The sequence below is a fragment of the Mustela putorius genome, unplaced genomic scaffold (assembly GCF_011764305.1).
Source record: "Mustela putorius furo isolate JIRA1106 unplaced genomic scaffold, ASM1176430v1.1 tig00000083_pilon_pilon_pilon, whole genome shotgun sequence".
Lineage (NCBI taxonomy): Eukaryota > Metazoa > Chordata > Mammalia > Carnivora > Mustelidae > Mustela > Mustela putorius.
Genome location: NW_025421273.1, coordinates 20,110,094 through 20,125,153, shown reverse-complemented (window position 1 = coordinate 20,125,153; position 15,060 = coordinate 20,110,094). Strand labels below are relative to the sequence as shown.

General features: G+C 43.2%; 1 protein-coding gene and 1 long non-coding RNA gene across 7 annotated transcripts in view; one reads left to right on the top strand and one right to left on the bottom strand.

Moving 5' to 3' along the window:
- Nucleotides 1-13,676, bottom strand: part of LOC101686105 — a 29,151-nt gene extending 15,475 nt beyond the window's left edge. For 2 of the 3 annotated variants that reach the window (XR_006605474.1, XR_001177604.2), the window contains exon 1: nt 13,574-13,676. This is a non-coding gene — a long non-coding RNA (uncharacterized LOC101686105). The remainder of the gene's footprint in view (nt 1-13,573) is intronic. The other variant, XR_006605475.1, reaches the window with a different exon arrangement.
- A 53-nt stretch (nt 13,677-13,729) lies between these two features.
- The window catches only part of BOD1L1 (biorientation of chromosomes in cell division 1 like 1), a 54,464-nt gene continuing 53,133 nt past the window's right edge, over nt 13,730-15,060 (top strand). For 3 of the 4 annotated variants that reach the window (XM_045075669.1, XM_013050509.2, XM_045075667.1), the window contains exon 1: nt 13,730-14,120. In XM_045075669.1, coding sequence (XP_044931604.1) covers nt 13,884-14,120 — 237 coding nt within the window. In that variant the 5' untranslated portion in view covers nt 13,730-13,883. Of the gene's footprint in view, nt 14,121-14,425; nt 14,563-15,060 lie in introns of those variants that run through there. The other variant, XM_045075670.1, reaches the window with a different exon arrangement.

Here is a 15,060-nt window from a genome sequence, read left to right as displayed (position 1 = left end):
TTTTAGCACCCTTCAGTGATCTCATTCAGGTTTCTTCTCACAAGGGCTAATGTGTAATTTACTTCATTTTGGCAGACCCACACAACCGGGTTTTGCGACTGGCATTGTGCACAGAACACTAATGAATGAAAGCTCTGGGGTGCCCGGGTGGTTCAGTGGGTTAAAGCCTCTGCCTTCGGCTCCGGTCATGATCCCAGGGTCCTGGAATCGAGCTCCGCATCGGGCTCTCTGCTCAGCGGGGAGCCTGTTTCCCCCTTCTCTCTCTCTGCCTGCCTCTCTGCCTACTTGTGATGTCTGTCAAATAAATAAATAAAATCTTTAAAAAAAAAAATGTCTTCCAAAAAAAAAAAGAAAAACAAAAGAAAGCTCTGGGTTCCACAGGCTGAAAATCCAAGTGAGTGACATTCCAGACCAGAGGAATAGGTTTCATGAATCAAACTGGAGAAAAGATCCATCCAAGTCAAGACTGGGTTCAATGGATGAAGGAACAAATTAGAACCCTTAAAAATGAAAAAGCAGAGTGAGAGTGGAGATGAACTACATATGTATGTATATACTCTCTCTCTATGACTCTCCCACTAGGGGAGAGGAGGTCACAATGAATATTCGTCTTTGAACATCAATATAAACCTAAACAGATAATAACGGGATTTCTATAAAAGAAAAAGGAGTAAGGGGCACCTGGTGGCTTAGTCAGTTGAGCAAGCAACTCTTGGTTTCAGCTCAGGCCATGATCCTGGGGTCATGAGATCAAGCCCCACATGGGACTCCTACACTCTGTGCAGAGTCTGCTTGAGATTCTTTCTCCCTCTCCCTTTGCCCCTCCCCCTGCTCATCCTCTCTCACTCTTTCTCTCTCTCTAAAGTAAATAAAATCTTTAGAAAGAAAAAGGAAGGAAGAAAGAGAGGAAGGAAGGAAGGAGGAAGAGGGCAGAAGGGAGGGAGACAGACGGACTATGGTAACCGGGAATCGTGCTTTCCTTTGGATTCAGATTCACTTTGCTCCTTCTTAGAACACTGGGTTAAGTTTGGTCTTCCTGGGAGGAAACAGTGGAATGCCTACCTGCACAGGCTTTAGGGGGATAGCCTGTGACACTGATCAAGTCACATGATATTTATAAACCTCAGATTCCTTGTCTGTAGAATGGTGGTATTGATGATACCTTCAAACCCACTTCTTAGGTAAATCAAGTGTGAACATTTATCCACATTTTATTTCAAATTGTTGGCAAGGGAAAATACTTCAAGAACACTAGTTCAAAGGTTTTCTTTGTGGAGGAAAACAAATGTGATTTAATAAACATTACTTGACTGGAGGTTTAAAAGATGAATGTGTGGTTTACAGATTATTAGAATAGCATCAGGCTTAAAAGAGCATTGTACCTTTGAATATCTGGTTAAAAGTTATTGCATGTATCTAAAGAACAAGAGTTAGCAGAATGGAGTCAATCTAACTTCCCAGAAGGACTCTAAATCACATTAAACTCCATCAGAAAAAAACACCAGCACTTTATCAGGAAGGCTGGAGCCTTCCCAAAGGGGCTAAAAATCACATCAGCCCACAAAGTTCTGCCCCAGATCAGATTTGGAGTGATTTCCTTTCGTGGTAACCATCACACTGGGCTGGTGTGAGGATTAAATGAAGTGCTAACAGCAGTTAACTTCTACTAAATGTGTGTCCTGTGCCAGGACCAGTGGTGAGCACTTGACTTCCATTAAAAAATCATGTCATTCACCAGTTTAAAATTCTCCAGGGGCTTTTCCTTGCACTTAAGAGAAAACACATCTCCTATCCTTGATATCAAAGCCCTACATGGTCTGATTCCATCTGCTATCCCTTTACCCCTTGCCCAATATCCTCCAGCTGCAAACCTTGTTTCTGCTCCTCAAACACAATAAAGCTGAATCCTGCCCCAGGACCTTCACACTAGCTGCTCTCCCTGCCAGGGCTGCTTCTCTTCCTTTTCTCATGGCTGGCTTCCCTAGGACCTTCAGATTCGAGAAAGACCATCCCTAACCTGAAAGCTGCTAATCCCTCACCCTCGAGCATATGGCTCTACTTAATCTTCTGTAGGGCACTTATCTCTGTCTGAAATGTTATTTTTGCATTTATTTGATGACCAGCTAATTCCACTGGGACAGAAGCACCGTTAGGACAAAGGTTTATCTGTCTGGCTTACCTGCACTCCCTCCGACATCTAGAACATTTCCTGAGAGGGCACTTGGGTGGCTCAGTCAGTTAAGCTTCTGCCTTTGGCTCAGGCCATGATTGCAGGGTCCTGGGATGGAGTCCTATATTGGGCTCTCTGCCCAGCAGGGAGTCTACTTCTCCCACTCACTCTCCCTTTGTGCTATCCTTCTCTCTCTCTCAAATCAATAAATAAGATCTTTAAAAAAAAAAAAAAAAAGGAGCATTTCTTGACCTGTAGTAGTAGCCCAAAACATATTTGTGGAATGAATGAATGATATCAATCATATCTTCTCCTAAACCATATGGTTGCTCTATTATTCTTTGCATTAAACAAATAAGAAAACAGCACAGAGAGATGTGGAACAATTTTCCCAGTCAGACTGCTAGAACCAGCAAAGCTAAAAATGCAAACCCAGCTGTTGCTCCAAAGCCCCCAGGCTCTACCCCTTCATAGTCATGCCTGTAAAAACAAGCTTCTTCACTCATATAATCTATTTTATATATTACACATTTAGTCTAGAAAATTGGTATAAATCTGACCTTGCTTTAGACTTTAATCTGTTCTTCTGCATTCATTAGTCAAAGAGCTATGTACTGTTTTATGTTAATCAAAATCAAGAAACAAGCTCACTTCAGGGGTGAACATGCCCATATTTGTATGACTATACTTTTCCTATGTCTAACCTTGAAAATTAAGCTTACTAACTTACTTACTAATGCCTTCCACACCCCCTGCCCACCCACTGACTATCATTTCTTTTAAAACCAGGTTCAAGGCTGCCTTCCTACAGACTGCTTGCTTCACTTCTGAACTCAGCTTACCCCAGCACCCTTCCATATATGTACATGTTCATTTTTTGCCCATGTTGTCCTCATTTTTTACATGATCTGACTGCATTTATTTTACTTCAAATATATATTATAATTTAAATTGAAGTTTAAAAAGTAGTTATTGTTTGTACCTGCCAAGCATGTTTTGTCTTTACAGTGAGCACTCTGGCTCCTTGGGAAAGGGGTCCATGCCCACGGGGCTTCCTGTATTAGGCAAATGTACATGAGACCAACAAGATAGTGGAGAACATCTCTTCACTTGCCTATTAACAGAAAATTGAATATATAAATAAAAATGCACTTTCTTCTCTCTTCCTTCCTTGTTGAAATGTCTAGATTTGGGGAACAACACAGATATTTTCTTTATTGCAAAACTCACTGTTTAACCACGACTGTAACTTGTTCAACATATTTACCACATCAAAGTATGTATTTCTGATCACCTAAAATAGTGGAAATTCAAGTTTACATTCAAGCTAAAAGAATCTTGAAAGCTAGTCAGGCTTTTTATTTTCTTCTTTGAGAAATGTGGTTGGGGAGGCACAGAGGGAGAGGGAGACAATCTTAATCAGACTGCATGCCCAGCACAGAGCCCAATATAGGGCTGGATCCCATGACCCTGAGATCAAGACCTGAGCTGCAATCAAGTCAGCGACACTCAACCAACTGAGCCACCAAGGTGCTCCAGCTACTCAGGCTTTTATTATCTTTTTTTTTAAATGGTTACCTGAATCTCACCTGTTAATTATGATCTCACTCTTTTGCACAGAGTGTGCAAAACATTTGAATAATTTCCTAACTTAAATCCAGAGAAGCACAACCATTGCTTTAGTATTCATTGCCAAAAATAATTACTGATGACTATTTTATTGTTTTCTTTGAAGTGAGCATTTGTCTTGTCTTTCTCTAACTAACTTTGATATATCTTGAGGCATATGGTTCAACTCCATGGAAATCATTATCTAGGTACACCTGGGTGGCTCAAATAGTTAAGCATCTGCCTTTGGCTCAAGTCATGATCCCAGGGTCCTAGGATCCAGTTCTGCTTCTCCCTCTGCCTGCCATTCCCCCTGCATGTGTGCATCTTCTCCTGCTCTCTCTAATAAATAAATTAATAAAATCTTAAAGAAAGAAAGAAAGAAAGAAATCCTTCTCAAGTCAAATCTTTGTAGTGAGAAAGTTCTTGCATTTTAAGAGTTGTCCCCACCCAACCCATGGCCTCTCTGAATAACTGAGGCACTAATATGGAAAGAACAATTCATCTGCCTTGAAAAATATCACATTTGTATTGACACTGTGATGCACATCCGTATCGATTAGGAGTAAGTGTTGAGGTCAAGGTGGTTTACAAAGGGGTAAACAGTGATGAACACTGGTGTTCATTAGGCTCCTGCACACCTGACACCACTTTTCAGCATCCCTTCTCATCTGTGGGAACATCTATGGGAGTTCCCTCCCATAAACATAACACACACATTCCATATTAAACAATAGGACTTTCATCAGTTAGGATGATTTCTGCAATTTGTCTCACATAATCAAAGATAACTAGGACAAGTAACTGGGTAGCAGAACTATGGGGAATGCAGGCAGAGCCTTCACCGCCGATCTCTCATCTGTGCTTCACTCGGCGGGTTCACAGTTTTTGGTTTTTTTTTCCCCCTCTCACAGACTGACACTGTCCGTGTGGAACAGGACCCGGTGGTTGACTACTCCAGACGTGTGTTTACATCATGGCCACCAGAGAGGGACACCAGTTACCTTCAAATGTCACAAATTCTAATTTGTGCAGCTCAGATCAACGGCTTAACCCTAGATTGTTAACGGTTGTCTATAAACCTCTTTATTTTCCTCATTGTCTATAAAAAACATGAGTCAGCAGTGTAATCAGTGCCAATTGAATTTAAAGCCAATAAAATTGGATATAACCTGAGATAGCCTAGCTGATCACCCACACTGCTCCCTATGGCAATGGCTCAATTGGTTCACTATAGTGTGGGGCGACCCTTCAGTCTTGCAAGGCCAGAAGGTGAATATCAGGTCACGAAGAATGGATGTGAATCCCGGTAGTTTGACAATTAACCAAACTCTTAGAGCTTTGTACATTAAAATAACTCCGGGGACTGGAATTAGACTAAAAAATTAAAATCATTCATGGGGAGAGGTACTTCCACCCAGTGCAGAGATTACTTTGAATCTCTCCAGGTGTTGACAGCATCTTTTCTTCCTATAGTAAACTATCCCCCCCTTTTATTTTTAAGATTTTATTTCTTTATTTGACAGAGAGATAGCGCAAGAAGGGGTAGCAGCAGGCAGCGGGAAAGGGGGAAGCAGGCTCCCTGCTGAGCAGAGCCCAATGTGGGACTCAATCTCAGGACTCAGGAATCATGACTTGATTCCATGATTTGATTCCAAGGCAGACACTCAACCAACCGAGCCACCCAGGCACCACCACCCCCACTTCTAGTAAAATCCAAATGTGAAGCCAAATATGCCCCAAATGATCACAGAGTCACAAGAGGAACAATTAAGATCATCTAATTAAACTTAATGGCTTCCACCTAATAGCTGAAGGGGTTCAGAACAAGTGTTTCCAAAATATGCCACTTTGTCATGAGGATTATTTTGAACTAAAGGTAGTCAAGACCCAGCAGATTCAGGAAAAGCTCTTTACCTCCTCCTCAGCTGCCTAAGCTTACACAGGAAAGGGAGCCTGTAACACGAAGAGAACTATTACCAGTTTTTTTGAAAAAGTTCAGCTTTTTATTGGACATGTTACGAAAGAGGTTTAGTCAAAAAGACCGAAGTCCCTGTCATCATCAGACTCCTCAGATTCTTCTTTCCTTACTTCCATTTCTTCTCCTCAGATGGGACAGCAGGGTTGAAAGGGGCAGGAGCTCCTGCTAGGGCAGTGCCAGCTGATGGGGCAGGTCTACTAGTGCCTACACTGCAGCTGTGCTGACATTGGCCAACGTCACTGCAAACAAGCCTGGCCAGAAAGCTTTAACATTTACACCTGCTGCTTTACAGCGGGCATTGATCTTATCTTCTGTGACTGTCAACTCATCATCCAGCAGAGTGGATGCAAGTGAGCTCCAGGGGGAGGCCAGACTGCAGGTAACTGCTGGATGGGCTCTGCCAGGCACCATGCTAGTCACTGATGAAGGAGGACCTCACTCCAACATGGCCTCACCTTCCTTTGAATAGCTGAGCACCTTAGTGGCGCTGAAGAAAGGGGTTAGAGATCCCTTCTTTCCTAAGAAAGGTACCTGCAGAGCAGGGCAAGCTTTGTTTTCCAAACATCTCTCGCCTTTCCATGAATAGCCTTCCTTCCCTTCATATCCCCAGACCTCTACCGCTTTCCTCAGCTGTTACCTGGCTGCCCTTCGGGTCTCATATGTTCATAGGGTTCCTGTATGTACAGAATGATATTTGTTTTTCTCCTGTTAAATCTCATATCCATTTAGTTGTTTGACCAGCCAAATAACCTAGCAGGGAAGAAGGGATAATTCTTCTGCCCCTACATACCAAACATATTCTCTCCATAGACAATGCCAATTCTAGACACTTTGGATCCCTTCCTTTCACAGATGCCTGTCAACCATCTCCCCTCTGAAAATATTCCTTACTCTAAGATCAAATAGTCTTATTACTTAAGTATGCAATTTCTTGCTTAAAATCACTGTTTTCTCCTCCTCAAAATTTCTACCTAGAATTTCTACCTAGATTCCACCTAGACCTGAATTGGATTTAAGGTATTCAGATAATATCACATAATTTCCACAGATCTTCCTTTCATTTCCACTCTCCCTAATTTCCTTCCAGGAGGTGTGACTTTTAGTTTTCAGGGCACCATCTATCATCTAGAATATTCAAGAAACATATATATATACTAAAGCTATTTTTAAGATAAAAACAATTGGGTGCCTGGGTGGCTCATATCATGATCCCAGGAGTCCTGGGATCGAGTCCCACATCATAGTCCCACATTAGGCTCCCTGCTTAGCAGGGAATCTGCTTCTCCCTCTGCCCCTCCACCCTGCATCCTCCCTCTCTCTCTCTCTCTCTCTTTCTTGCAAAAATAAATAAAGACAACCATCATGAAGACTAATTCTTATTACTGTAAAGCTCTTTTCCATCTTTATAAGCACATATAGAATATCTTTTATTTAAGCCATCTGCTATGTCACCCCAGTTGTCAAAATAGCCAGCAACTCAGTAACATTAATAGATACTGGCTCCTTAACTGCATAATAAATCTTAGTTTTGTTAATCTGATCACTATCATTACCAGTTTAAATCTTAAAAGCTGAGTAATATGAAAAAAGTGAAGTCATCTGCGTTAAAGGAGTATCTTCTTATGAAAAAAAAAAAGTGTTCACACCAGAAAGCATGGAACAAAAATATGATAAAAATACTCATTTAAGGGAAAGATAAATGGCCATCAGAGTTCCCCAAACACAGATGAAAAATTCATATTCTAAAATTCTATCTTGGTATACCCACCATCTCCTTCCCCCAAGGCTAAGAGCAATTTTTTCACAAAGTAGCAAATCTGCATGTATCTTAATGGACAGTTTAATGTTAACTGATGGGCTACATCACAGAATATTTCTTACAAAAATGAAATAAACATCCCATAATAAATTAGCATCTATTATGCATATAGTATATACCCAGTACCATACTAAAGACCTGGTTTTCTACCTTGATTATATTCTCATTTATGGCACACTTTGACCTTTTACTTTATACCCTGACCTCTGCTCAACATGCAGAGCTTCCCCCTTTCTCTCTGTCCAAATTCCACCCATTCTGTGTGGCAGGGAGGCAGAGGAGAAAATCCCAGATGCCAGGCTTGATCTCACAACCCTGATATCATGACCTGAGCCGAAATCAAGAACCAGAGGCCGAGAGGCTCTTGGTGGCTCAGTTGGTTAAACGTTTGCCTTTGGCTTAAGTCATGACCCCAGATTCCTGGAATTGAGCCCCAGGTCACATTCCCTGCTCAGAGGGGAGTCTGCAGTTCCCCTAGCTTGTGTGTGTTCTCTCTCATGAATAAGTATCTTTACAAAAGAGAGATGCTCAACAACTGAGCCACAGAGGCATCCCACAACTCCAACCATTCTTAATGATTTACTTCATCTGAGATGCATTATTACAAACCACCGTCATTTATATGACTTGGCTACCCTGTGAATTAAGCATTATTTCCTCTGTTCAGAAAAGTAACTTGTTATCTAGTGAATGGCACTTCTTCAATACAGACTTCCCAACTGAAAGGTCTCACAACCACACCTTTTGCTGCCTCCTTCCAGCCCAGGGATTGGCAAACTTTTCCTATAGATTGCCATATGGTAACTCGTCTTACCTTTGCCAACCAGTCTCCATCTCAACTGTAGCCTTGCAGCCAAAGAAGCCAGACAATTGAAACCAAGCAAACCCAACAGGTGTGGCTATGTTCCAATTAATATTTATAAAGACAGGTAAACAGGATTAGGTCCGTGGTTTGTCTAGTCTGATGTTTCTCAGATGGTGATCCCTCAGCGTTTGCTGAAAAGTAAAGCTCGGGTCATGACCCAGATCTACTAGATTAGACTCTGGGCATGGGGCTGGCACTGTGTGTTGACCAGCCCTCCAGATTTGTGAGGCATGCTAAAGTTTGAGAGCCACTGCTAATGTTCCTGATTACCCCCACAGAACTCTCCTACCGCATAAAGTATGAATAACTAAGGTAACAGATATGTCCCACTTCACCAGAAAGTGTCTATTCCCTGCCTCCCACCCCTCCTGACTTCTCTCCTCCTCTGGATTTCCTACCCCAATATTCCAGGGGCTTATGTTGCCCAATCCTGGTTCTCTGCAACCATTCCCATGATCTTCCCAGTTCCATCATCCATTCTACCAGCTAGGTCTCAGCTGCCTTCTTGAATTCTGCAGCTCTTCCAGCCCCCATTTCCAAAGCACCCCTACTCTTGAGCACTCCTAGAATCGCAAGGAATGAGGTTTCCAGTGTCTGCCAAATGTTGCCCAGGAACCACCCATCCCCCTCTCTAGCTTATCATCCCCCTGCACCGCCCCATCTCCATATTCTGACCCCAGAGCAAGAAGGCAATTCTTTCAAGCTCCTTCAAGACAAAAAGCAATCCCTCTTCCAGATTCACATTTGATAACGCTCTGCCCAACTATTACCTCCACCTGTACTGGTGATTTTATACTGCAGCAGAAATAGAGAGATAGCTGTGAGCTTGGAGTTTGCTATGGAAAGGCAAATAATACTTGTCCTCTCCCATACAACCTTACAAAAACTGTCACAAGAACTTAATGGGAGTTTGAACCCCACCTAAAAACGTGTTCTATTCTCACTGAAAACATGAACTTTCGAGGTTTCAACTGGGATCAGTGTTGATGGAGAGTCATTTAGGAAATGATATTGGTCAGTCTTTTGATTATGAAAGGCAAGGCCTAGGGCCTGATTTGGAGTGGAGAAGCCCGGGGAGGGGAGGGAAAGGAACCAATCCCGCCCAATAAGCCAATGGGCTTCGTTGGGGGTTAGGAGATAGCCATAAACCACTGACCTTCACTGGATTAACCCTCAGAGACAGAGTTTAGAGGATGGGGTAGAGGTGAGCGGTCAGGCAGGCTGGTCTGTAAAGAGGGGGAAATCACAGGGCCCTGTAAGGGCCTACTTAGCCAGAGCGATTCCATCCAGTTAAACAGTGATTTTGTTGTTTATACAGTAGAACTTAAACTGTCCCTGCCCCCCCCCCCGGGGACTTACTTAAAAACAAGTCCTAGAAACCAGTCCCAGGTAACAAAGCCCAAATACAAGGATGGGTCAGGCCAAGTGGAGGTATCCAATCAGTGGGGACCCATACTGTCTCCCTAGCAACCAAGGAGTATGGGCCCTGCCCTTTGGGCACCTTTTGGACACCAATTCTGACTAAGGTGATAGGCTAGTTCAAATATCTACTACAGGGTAAATTGTAATTCAATTGGTCACTTATGTGTGACCTAGCATGACTGTGTAGCTTTCTCTGTGTGTTACAATCTCATTGGCCACCTGTGTGTGGCCAGGCCCAATCACAGAGCCTTTACCCTTAAAAGCTAGTCTGTAAGGCAGAGAGAGGTCATCTCTTTGTAAGAGATGGCCCCGACCGGTCAGTTTGACAGTCAGTTTGATTCTCAATGCTTGGCGTGAAATAAAGCTTTGCTTCACCCTTCACTTTGTATCAGTCTCACTCCTTTGATTATGGACCCAACAGCCCAGACACCTGGCAGGAGTATGGTGTCCAAGGATATAAATGGCGACCAATGAGTTGCTGCCATAATAAATAACATACACTTAACAATATATTATATCATTCCCCGCATTCCCAAAGTACTCATAAAATTTGTTAACCATCATCTTAGCATCAGACTTAGGGAACAAAATCGCAATCATGTTCTTTGAGAAAAGCAATTGATCCTTATCAGAATGTTCCAAATTCCGACACAGTGGGGTAGGGGAACAATGGCATTTTTTTTTAAGACCTCACATCACTATTGTCAAAAATTATATAGACAATTATATTGTCACAAGAGATATCAAAGCAAAGAGGTCATGGTAAGAAATGATGACTGCTTAAAACAGATTAAAAAAAAAAAAAAAGATTTAAATATATGCCATTTCCCCTCCAGGTATTCACAATACTCATCTCTAGGACCTGTCTTCAAGAGTAAAGAAAAGTACCTTTGAAGAGTCAAAGCAGTGAGGATTATCGACCCTCATTCTTTCAATGTAACTAGTTGACAAGGCTGCAAAATTTTCAAGTTACACTGTATCTAGTATGTGTATACCCAGTGTAACTTGAACCCATGGATACAAACAGTTATTTCTTTTAGATTCAATGTGTATTTTTGAGTAAAACAGTTATTTCTTTTAGATTCAATGTGTATTATTGAGTAAAACAGTTAACACACATTTTATAAAATTGATTGTGAATCATCTATTTAGATTATAATCAGTTCTCACCTTATTACATTTTAGAAAATATTTAGGATTTTCTATAGGTTACTCACAAAACAAAAACAAAAAATATTAAGATTTTATTTATTTATTTGAGAGAGAGAGAGCACACACAAGTAGGGTGGAGGGGCAGAAGGAGAGGGAGAAGCCACTACCCACTGAACCAATTTATTTTTGCCAGCAAATGCCTTATTGTCTCATTATATTTTTAAAACCTAGATCACTATGCCTAATTAAATTTATGGAATTTTGCTGAATGTTTATGGGTGATTCTTAGTTATTCCCCAAAAGCTGAATAAATTTGATACATGCACATAAATATACCAAACAAATGCCACGTCTTTTATCATACTATACACGTAGTAAATAACACATATTTAGCACCATATTGTATTGCATTGTTGATAATTAAGGGAAACATCATATTTGCATCTTATTTTCTCTAATTTTAAAAATGGATAAAACAATTATGTCTTACACTATTTTAATTTTCATTGCTTCTAGTAATCTTTTAAGATTCATTCCATGACTTTTTCTCTCTGCAGTCTTCATTATGATCCTCAAAAAGCATGACACTTTATTTGAACTGAAACAATGAAGCCAAACTGTTTCTCACAGAAAGTGAATCCGATTTGGCTAGTTTTATGTTGAAAACAGGCTCTGTTAACAATGGCCACAGTCGCCAAACTGTGGAAAGAACCAAGATGCCCTTCAACAGACAAATGGATAAGGAAGATGTGGTCCATATACACTATGGAGTATTATGCCTCCATCAGAAAGGACGAATACCCAACTTTTGTATCAACATGGACAGGACTGGAAGAGATTATGCTGAGTGAAATAAGTCAAGCAGAGAGAGTCAATTATCATATGGTTTCACTTATTTGTGGAGCGTAACAAAAAGCATGGAGGACATGGGGAGTTAGAGAGGAGAAGGGAGTTGGGGGAAATTGGAAGGGGAGGTGAACCATGAGAGACTATGGACTCTGAAAAACAATCTGAGGGTTTTGAAGGGGCGGGGGGTGAGAGGTCGGGGTACCAGGTGGTGGGTATAATAGAGGGCACGGATTGCATGGAGCACTGGGTGTGGTGCAAAAATAACGAATACTGTTATGCTGAAAATAAAAAATAAATTTAATAAAAGGAAAGAAAGAAAACAGGCTCTGTTAATTAGGGTACATGACACACTTTCCATGGTTGACAAAGTTTCAACCTGAATGAGCTGTATCATTAGCAGAAAAGTTTTGACCCAAACAAAACTGAAGTATAGGATAACAAAACAAAATTTAAAAAAGCACTTTAACTGAAACAATTTATGAAAATTAACAATGTCTAGATTTTCCCCAAACTTTGGAATATATCAGGTTAAACAATGTACATCTCATTGGAAAAAAAAAAGTCTCATTTATAGTCATTTGATATTTTAATAAAGTCTATTTGGTTTATTTCCCAGAAACTGAAAAAGTGAACAAGGACTAGATAAACAAATCCTTTGGCAAGTCAGGTGGTTTTCAATTCTTTTGCTTTGAAGGAAGGTTGAACAGTGAATTCGTAAGTCATCAAATCTAATTTTTTGATACCAAGAATTGAACGGCATTGCTCCAATAAAAGTCCATTCCCAGATATAGTGCCTGTTTATACGAATACGGTTTTTCAGGGCATACAGATGTAAAAATTAGAAATAAGAATAAAAGCTAAAAAAAAAAAAGAAAAAAACAGAAGTGATGCTCAGCTTTCCAGAAACGAGACATATTCAACCATACACATATGAATTTGTAAAATATCCACTTCGCCAAGAAAATATTTTCCAATAAACTTTACATTCCATTAAATAATTAGGAAAAATACTTATTCTATTTTGACCACCTACAACAGTAATTAAAAACAAAAAAACAACAAAGAAAAAAAACCTCAGTCCAGAATCACCCGATTTGCCTGCTGTCTGTATAATCTTGGCATTTTACTTAATGTCTCAGTTTCCTGATTTTGCAGTACCTGAGGACAGTACCTACTAAGACGTAGCTCAGTGTTGTTCTAAAGACTGAACGAATTAATGCGTATAGGAAGCGCTTAGCCCCATGCCGGGCACAGAGTGCGAGCTTTATAAGCGTTACCTGTTACTCCTAGTAAAATAATCCATAGCAAACCCTCAAAACTAAAAGCTTGTGCGTTTGTCTTCACCGTTAGGAAGATGCTGGAGGGATGGACCAGAGGCACCCTCGGAGAATTAGAGGGGGATGTCCCCGGGAAAACAGGACGTAGAGAGGGGAAGAGAGACAGGAGGTCCCTGGAGCTCCCAGCTTGGAAGAGAACGGGAGCCGGTCCCAGGCTGAGAGCGAGCGCAGACGGGTAGGAGAGTTGAGCAGTTCCACCTACGGTTCGCATCATGCCTGCGGATCTCGACTGCTCCGTGAAACAGGAGCAAGAGCGTCAGGCCTAAATGCCACCGGGAACCCGGCCAGCTCCGCACCGGCGCCCCCTCGGCCCCCGGCCCGGGGAGTCGCTAGGCTCACGCGCCAGACCACCCCCGACTCCGATACTGACCTTTGGCCCAGACGCCGCGGCTGGCTCGGCTTTGTCGCCGCCACTTCCGCCGCAGCCCGGCCTCGCGAGGGCGCCCGCGGGCAGCCGGAACTGGCCCCTCGCGGCCCCCGTCGCCGCACCTTCCTTGTTATTGTCACCGCCTTTACCCCCACTCTTCCCCTGGTTCCCTTTCACTTCCGGGGTTGCTCTGGATCCGCTGGTTCCGTAACAACATCCCGTTGGCTTCCCTCAGGCGGCGGGACCGGTGCAGCCGCCGCCTACCAGGAGCGCCCGCCCGCCCGGGCCTGCGCCTTCCCTGGCCCAGGCCTCCATGGCCACCAACCCGCAGCCGCAGCCGCCTCCTCCGGCGCCGCCGCCTCCCCCGCCGCAGCCGCAGCCGCCGCCACCGCCGCCGGGCCCCGGGGTTGGCCCGGGTGCCCCGGGCGGCGCGGGGGCCGGTGCAGGTGCCGGAGACCCGCAGCTCGTGGCCATGATCGTGAACCACCTCAAGAGCCAAGGGCTCTTCGACCAGTTCCGCAGGGACTGCCTGGCCGACGTGGACACCAAGGTTCGGGGCGCGCGGGGACGGCGGGGGAAGGGGAGGACTCCAAGGGCCGTCTTCTCCGCCACTCACTCTCATTCGTTCATAGGCAGGCTGCGCTTTGACTTCTTCAGCTGGGGCTCCTCCTGAGCCCTCCCCAGGTTCACTGTGCCACTGCTTCCTCTTTGAGAGGCTGCCAAGCACCAGGCACTGTGCAGGTCTCGGTGCGTTCATTCATTCGCCGATCCTTTCGTTCGTTTAACCGACTAGTGTTAATAAGCTACTACGTGCAGGCACTGCTTAAGCGCGTGGAATATAGTGGTGACCAACACTAAGTCATTGTTCTCAAGGAGACTCGTCTGAAACACTAACGCTAATCGGGCTTTCATCTCGGATTTCCCCCCCACCCCCCTGCGCCTCACTTTGTATCCAAGTTATTTTTACCTCCTCTTTTGAAGATTTCTGGGCGGTAAGAGTCTTGTCTTTGTCCTTTGGGAAAATGTTTAAGTGATAATGAATCAACTTAACTTGCAGTGTGCCTTGCTGTACACTGTGGGGATGCAAAGGTAAGGAGGCAGACCTAGATGGCTGGAAGGTGGCTTAGGGAGATCGGGACTCTTGTTTCTACCAATGACTACCTGATTAAGGTAGTTTAGGTCAGGTCACTTCTCTGAAGTGGCAAGGGGTTGGGGATACGGTGAAGGGTTGGAGGAGAGGTGACAGCAGGTACTGAAGGGGAAAAAAGACAGGAAAGAAGAGTGAGTTCTGGAGAATAGGAAGAGGGGAAGATGGTCAGCAAAGTGCTTCCATGTATAGAAAGAGTTAGGGGCTAGAAGGGGAAGGATTTTGTACCAAATGTCAGAGTGAAAGGGGTGGTAGCAGGAATGGGTACACTGAGCTGGTTCTGCGAAAAATGAGCAGAGAACACCAGGACAGAGCAGTCAGTGAGACAGATGGAAAAGGGAGT